The 7,244-nt window shown below is 45.4% G+C and overlaps 1 protein-coding gene across 2 annotated transcripts; it reads left to right on the top strand.

Moving 5' to 3' along the window:
• Nucleotides 1-1,287: 1,287 nt before the first annotated feature.
• LOC128347729 (protein FAM107B-like) lies at nucleotides 1,288-7,122 on the top strand. Of its 2 annotated transcripts, none has more exons than XM_053302754.1 (4): nucleotides 1,288-1,603; nucleotides 2,652-2,775; nucleotides 6,365-6,503; nucleotides 6,650-7,122. In XM_053302754.1, exons 1-4 carry the CDS (start codon nucleotides 1,447-1,449, stop codon nucleotides 6,941-6,943), a joined length of 714 nt encoding a protein of 237 aa, XP_053158729.1. In that variant the 5' UTR covers nucleotides 1,288-1,446; the 3' UTR covers nucleotides 6,944-7,122. The 2 variants fall into 2 exon arrangements, with proteins under 2 accessions (XP_053158729.1, XP_053158730.1); XM_053302755.1 differs by lacking the exon at nucleotides 1,288-1,603 and adding an exon at nucleotides 2,467-2,534.
• The last annotated feature ends 122 nt before the right edge of the window (nucleotides 7,123-7,244 follow it).

The raw sequence follows: 7,244 nt of genomic DNA, 5'->3' as shown, positions 1-7,244 counted from the left end.
CCAAAGCTCTGCCCATTAGGAATCTTGTTCTTTAACTCCTCTCCTCCTCTGAGATCTCAGTAGGCATTGCCCAACCACATTCAAGCATACCTTCACAGCCAAAGGGGCTAGAAACTTGCTTTTTCTCTTACCCAATAACATTTCTGTGGAATTGTGTCATGTACAGTCTTGTGTGGTTGTGCTACCCCCTGCTGGCCACCTCTGCCCCTCACAAGCAGTTTACACTCACAATGTGAGAGGAGTTCTTGTTCTGAAGTGTCTCTTTGTGTATGTGTATGTGAAGGCCACTTTCATTGCAAAATTAGAGCCAGCCAGCCAACCATAAGAAGCCCACCAGTGGCATGAAAAATCTGCCTATTTGGGACTGTGAGACTGTCAAAGCACCTTATATGGCTGATGTGTGCAGTAGGCCTTCCCTAGACAAATCTTGGGGTGTGAAGTGGGTCTGGTCATGGGGCACAGAATGCTAAGGCACAGTTTCCCTTCATGAAGAAACAATAATTATCACGGACTGAAATTAGCTCTTCCTATGGGTATTCTCAGCCTCATTGAGCATTGCCTATTTCCCACCTACCTTTCTACAAGGGTTTGTTCTGTCTCAGCTGACAGGACTGATTAAAACATGCATGCATATTGGAGAGATCCCTCATCATTATTACTTGCCCCTGGATACATGGAACAGTGCTGGCTTTGTTTGTTTTCACATCTAAAGCAACAACTCAACGTGTCTTGATGCACATAAGTGGCAGGGAAATATATCTCTTCCCACTGGAATGTTTTGCATGGAGCTCCCTTGAGGTGATCCATGTAGCTCTGGTGGGTGCACTGCCTGCATGGAAAAGCCTTTCATTTTAGATGATGTGGGTGATATGAGAGCTCATATCGATAGTTCAAGAGCTGGCTGAAACTGGAGGTGTGAGCTGGGGAGTCCTCAGCTGAAATCCTTCCCTAGCCATGAACTCACTAGGTAGCCTTGGGAAGTTCACTCTCTCTTCTCAGCCTCAACCTGCCCACCTCCCATCCACCCTGTCAACCTGCGACAGGATTATACTGATCTACCTAAGAGGGCTACTGTATGTCTGTGAATCACTTTACGGTGTTCATATACATGCTAAATACTATTTATCTGAGTGGTTTTGTATGTGCAAATTGACACTTGCTATCACACACTGAATGAATGATGAATATACACTTGTCAACTGGCCCTCGGAGTGGACACAGAGCAGACGAATCCCTGAGAGATGTTCAATTTCTGTGTAGGTTATCAGAGATCGACCCCTCCCCAGGAGTCTTGGCTCTGCCTCAGCTCTGTAGCCTCAAGTTAGGGGATCCAGTTTCCCTCTTGCTGTCTTTTCACTCCCCCTGGTGCATGCTGAGGGGCTGGCAGGCCAGGAAGAAGCGGCTGTGGAGGCAATTAGCGGCTTGTAATTGTTCCTTGTGGTTGGGATGGCAGCATCTGGGCCACGCGATCCCTTCGTGGGGGAGATGGGAGCTAGGGAGACTCTGAACCTCCATTTGCCTGGACCCCGGCTGGCACGGAAAGACGGTGTGACATGGCAGCAGGACATCGCCGGCAACTGGATACGGCGACTCGGAATGGCAGGTGAGAGCAACCTGCTGTGGATAATTTTGATGCCGAGAAGGGACTGAGTCGAGCTGTTGGGGAGAGCTTTTACTCAAGGTACAACTTGGCTTCCATTAAGAAATCAACCAACTGACATTTTAGGTGGGAGAAACCCACACTTTTTAAGAGCCTTGGAATAGCTTGAGAGGGGTTTGCAAGCAGCAAAGGGGCTTCGTTGTGTTAGGTACACACACTTCTTTTTTTGTTCCCACTGTCGCCTCTGGTCAAAGAGGTTTTGAAGGCTTTTGAAATATGACAAACATCTGTTAACGAGAGAGGTGAATGTGCGATGAGTACATACACCACGAACAGTAATTCTCTGTTCTAATTACATTCAACACTTGGCCGGTGGGGACTATTATTTTTCTTCAGTCTTAGTTAATTGGTGGGAGCCAATTTTAGTAAGTAAAGCTGACAGCTAAAGGCACCATTCCCCCCCCTTTTCTTTGCTACTGAAAGAAATGGGGAGGGGAGAAGTAAAGATGGCCTTCCTTTTGAACAATGATTAGTCATTTTGTTGATTATGTTGTACACTATTTTACACTTCCTTCAGTATATCAAAATGACACCTGTGCCAAGGCTTTAATAATATATGCATTATTTTAAAATTGGCTCTATCAATGAATCCATGTAAAAGCAGATGAGTAATCAACTAAAACAAAGCGTGAATTGATTGACAGCCCTAATTTAAAACCAGTGTGACCCAAACTGCCAAAAGGAATTTAAGAACAATCCAAGGGCGAGAAGAGGTTATTCTAATACGCACCCAACCCATTTCATTTCCCACCCACGAACACTGACCCCCATTTCCTCTCCCTCATTAGGATTTCACATGAGCTCTGGCTTTGGGCCAAGGCTCAGATCCTGGCTTTGCATCCCCCACCCCACGGCATGGGATCCAATACCTTCGGTGAGTGCCTACTTGGTGGGAAGTGGGGAAGGATGCCACATTCCAAAAGGAGCTAGAGTCTGCCTCCCTCTGCCCCGACTCTGGTGTACTCACCCCCTTCTTCTCCCTTCCTTTCAGCTGCTGCACGTTCAGAAACCAGGGGCCCTGAGGCCCAGCTTGCCACCTCACGGGTCCCAAACCCCACCAAAGTCTCCTGGAACCAGCAACAGCTGCATAAAGAGTTATTGTTCACACATCGCAAGTATGAACAGAAGCTCCAGCCTGCTCTTGCTATTTAACATTTATTGAGTGTCAACAGTGTTTGCTAGGGACTATGCAGAACACTCCACTCTTGGGTTCTCTGAGCTCTGTTGGTATTCCTCCAAAGACCATTCCAGGTGATTGGGTTCCCCCGCCCCACTAGAATAAACGTAGCTTGTGAGAAATTTAAATGTCTTTTCTTAAGGAAATCCATGTTCCAGACACTAAAATTCTATATTTTGTTGCTAAGAAAATGACACTCTTTTGTTTCTCCCTCACTGCTAAAGTGGCCATAGCAATTATTTTTATTTGTTTGTTTGTTTATTCGATTTCTATACTGCCCTTCCAAAAATGGCTCCAGGTGCTTTATACAGAGAAATAACAAATAAATAAGATGGATCCCTGTCCCCAAAGGGCTCACCACAATCTAAAAAGAATCACAAGACAGACACCGGTAACAGTCATTGGAGATACTGTGCTGGGGGTGGATAGGGCCAGTTACTCTCTCCCCTTGCTAAATAAAGAGAATCGCCACATTAAAAGGTGCCTCTTTGCCAAGTTAGCAGGGGTTTTTGCCATTTATACTGATCTTGTGAAGGTGTTACAGGCACCTGTGACATTGCTAGTGACGAGGGATAAAACTCCTACCCCAATCTCTGCCATTTAATTATTTTAAAATATATATGCTAGTAAATTCAGCTTGCATTCTGAAAGCATAGATACATGTCCCACTAGAACCCTATGCAGAAGTATGGTTTCAATTATTACATGTGAAGAAAACTTGCGAGATAAACTATGATGACATTTCAGTTGTCGCTGTAGCTAATATGAAAAATACCTTAAGTTACTTATGAATGAAATCTAGTATGAGGTGCTAATGCATAGACAGCGATGAAGTTCCACTCATCTGTGTGAATTGCATGTCCCTCATATTCCTTATTTAGAGAAAGAGAGTTAAAAATGTAGGGAGTTCTTCCCTTCCCTTCTCCGCTCCCACTCTTTAGTAAAGTATACCAACATTTGGGTTTATAGTGCATGGGCAAGAACACTGAATAATTTTGGTGCACCCACTGCTGTTTCAGCTGTTCAGACTATTCCAAACAACTGTGCCAGCCTATGAGATTTTGTTGCCTGAAGTGGAGCCCCACATGGCTTTCCTTTCCTTTGATTAGTATTCTAGTCCTCCCTTCCTTCACTTTATATTAGGAAAGGAAGAGGAAAAACACCGTGCTGCCATTTTACCTTCCTCAGCAGGTGACCTATATAGTGGAGTGCTGCCATGCTGGCCCTGAGAACTAGCCCACAATCTACCACTTAAAGCAGCCTGCTTCATGGTACCACTGATCCTAACAAGCAATCTTATGTATTTAATATTTAGAGGTCCAACTGAACATCACACCACAAAAGGCCCTTACATACAGCTCTTTAAAGAGTAAGTGGTGACTGCTGCACTGGGTATAATGTATTTTAGGCAAGAGAGGTTTCTAAAAATAAAATCTACCACCTGACAATTTCCTAAAAAGCATATCCTCTGGCAGCAAAAGGATATGCTACACCTTATGTTTGAGGTGTAGCACACTAAGGGTAGATTATTTTCCGTATGTGGTGGAGTGGGTGGGGGAGAATTTAGTCTTGATGATCCATGTTATGGCTGTAGTGCTGGGCTGTGCAGTATGCTTTACTTCCTTTGGGGGGGGGGGTCCTTGGGGGTTATGCAGCAGAACAGGTTCCGCTCAAGTGGGCTATGCTGTTGAGATATATGCCAACCAATGCCATGAAAAATTCTTTCACGCTGCCTTGGGATGCATGATTGAATGGAATGTGCTGAATAAATAAACCCACATGTTTGGTGAAAAAGAATATTTCACAATATCTGGAATTCTTGTTCTATAGCACAGGAAATTTAAGTAATCGAAGTGGTATGGCAAGTCTCATGTACATTATAACCGAGTGGTGTGTATACATATACGTTCAGTGTTTCTATTCACATTTATTCATTTATTTTATTTTATTTCTATACCGCCCTTCCAAAAATGGCTCTTGGCAGTTTTAAGGTTTTGTCTTTCCCTAAAACTTTCTTTCTCATGCCACTCACATGGAAAGGGGGAGGGGTTTAGCAACACTTTCAAAATGTTGGTTAATTGTTGTTCTGTGTGTGCGCTAGACTGTTTGTATTTATAGAAAGAGTACTGCATATGTGAACGGAGGAGTGCAAGACAATAAAAGGGGAAAGACACACAGTCTTGTGGGTGCACACACACACACATGCAGCCCCTGCTCACACACTTACAGATGTCTGCACTCAATAATACAACACTAATATCTATATTGGGCAGCAGTGTGCTATAGGAAGATGCTGAAAGGCATCATCTCTTACTGCTCGGGAGATGGTAAACCCCTCCTGTATTCTACCAAAAGAAACCACAGGGCTCTGTGGGCACCAGGAGTCGAAATCGACTTGATGGCACACTTTACCTTTTAATATACTGCAACATTTTTGTGGTTTTGAAGGGCCTCATGTACTTAGCTTGGAACGGACTGTTCTACCCTTGCTGGAAAATTCACTCATTTCGATGTGTAGGGAACAAATATACGCTCCTCTACCACCCACCTCTCTTTGGTTAATCTTTATCTGCTGGCCAAGGTTCTCTCAGTAACTTGATTCACATCCTCAGCCCATGAGGCAGGGCGGGTGTCGCCTTTCTTTCCTTTGCTGGCCCCCATCCAGGCCAAGCTTGATCAGGGAGCTGGTTTTACAGGCCTTGCTCAGTGGCCTATTTTTCAGGGCCAAACTAGCCATGACAGGGAAACTGTGTGCCTGTCTGCTCAGTTCAGGTATAAAACACCAGTTGTGTGTGCGTCTGCTTTTAAGGACCATGCGAGGGAGAGGAACAAAACTCTCGCCCCTCCTTCATCTTACCTCACTGCACTCTGCCGCTTGAGGCACTTTCTCCCCCATCCAGCTTTGATACTGGAAGGTGAGCCAAGCAGGGAAACAATTATTCTAATCTGTACCGCACAGTAAGACAGAGTAGGGAGAGGGCAGGTTTCACTCCCATGTAAAAAGAGGACGCTCTCCCTGCTTTATACATAAATGGGGCAGACATGTGGTTGCCTTCTGGTGTCTGGTTTTGTCCTCACCAAGCTAGAAAAGTGTTTGGGCTGATTACTACTGCATACAAAAAAATATTGTCCTCAGAGAAAACTAGCCATGTGAAGGAAGGCTTGGCTCGAAACTTGTCTCCCTGACATGCTAATTGTAAACTGCCCAGAGCCATAAGTTTTGGGCGGTATAAAAATATGTTAAATAAGTGAGGGTGGGGGTGGTTGTACAAAGGAGCATTCCATCTTGTGAGACCTCCCCTGCCATTTGAACTGATACAGCTCATTTATTAGCTCAATAAGAACCAGTCCCTTAATTGACAGTTTTACCTTTTCTAATCCGTACCATAACCATGCCCTGAACTTGGCACTTGGCTCAGTGAAGGTGGGATGGGTGGTCATTTCACACAGCTGTCAGCAATTTAGCGTGTTCAGCATGGGAAAGGGGAGTTTCTAGTCTGCTGTGCTGTTTTAATCCCTCCTTTCAGAGGCTTGAGCCTTCGTTCCAAGCCAGAACTGCTGCAGGTTCTGGAGCTTCGGAGCAGACGCCGGGACAAGACAGAGAACAGTTTGGAGCAGACGCCACTGGAAAAGGAACTTATGCGCTGGCAACAGAGGCGGGAACAGGTAAGGCTTAGACATCTGCTGTGGCTCTAATGATGTAGCCCCTTGTTCCTCCTGCTAGGCATTTGCCAGCAGCTGTTTGGGGTGGGTTGGTGTCTTGCACATGGACTCTTCACAGATGCCTCAAATTAAACTCGCCTTTTCTACAGCGTCAGCAGCAGGAAGCAACAGGTGAAACTGTTGGGAAGCAGCCAGAATTCATCCGTGTCCGGGAAAACCTACGAAGGACACACCAATCACGGGATGTCCCTCCCCAACGTGCAACCCCTTCACCAATATCCAGCCCCTCCCTGCGCTCTCATTTCAGCAACAGACGCCCCTTGAAGGTCCCAGCCATGCTTTCCCCTGTGATCCCTCAGGCTGAAGCTTCACAGCTTCACAGCTCCCTAGAAGCTTCCAACTTCTCCTCAGCCTCCTCTCAATATCCTCTTTCCAGCACATGATGTTTCCACACTCTACCCAACTCAGCCAGACACACCATGGCTCTCTCCCATTCCAGATCTGGAGAGAGAATCGAGGACCCGGAACTTCCAGTATCCATCATTTCAATCCATCCACTCTCCTTCTAAAAGCTGGATTATGCCACTTGAAGAAAGAGGGCAAATCTGACCTTGGTCCAACTTCTCCCCCTCAGAAAATAAAAGCCCCAATTAACCAAGAAGGATTGTTTCCGGCTTCTTTTTACCTGCAGCTGTGGAAAGAGATTTCTGCTATGTATTGTATGATACAGTAAGAGCAATATCA

Source organism: Hemicordylus capensis, chromosome 2 (genome assembly GCF_027244095.1).
Source record: "Hemicordylus capensis ecotype Gifberg chromosome 2, rHemCap1.1.pri, whole genome shotgun sequence".
Classification (NCBI taxonomy): Eukaryota; Metazoa; Chordata; class Lepidosauria; order Squamata; family Cordylidae; genus Hemicordylus; species Hemicordylus capensis.
Note: the sequence above shows the minus strand (reverse complement) of the source record. Positions and strands in the feature narration are given on the sequence as shown.

Coding starts and splice junctions, on each gene's coding strand:
- LOC128347729 (XM_053302754.1), top strand. CDS start 1,447: ATGGCAGCATCTGGGCCACGCGATCCCTTCGTGGGGGAGATGGGAGCT. Junction 1,604..2,651: donor ACGGCGACTCGGAATGGCAG/GTGAGAGCAACC, acceptor CCTTCCTTTCAG/CTGCTGCACGTTCAGAAACC. Junction 2,776..6,364: donor TTATTGTTCACACATCGCAA/GTATGAACAGAA, acceptor CCCTCCTTTCAG/AGGCTTGAGCCTTCGTTCCA.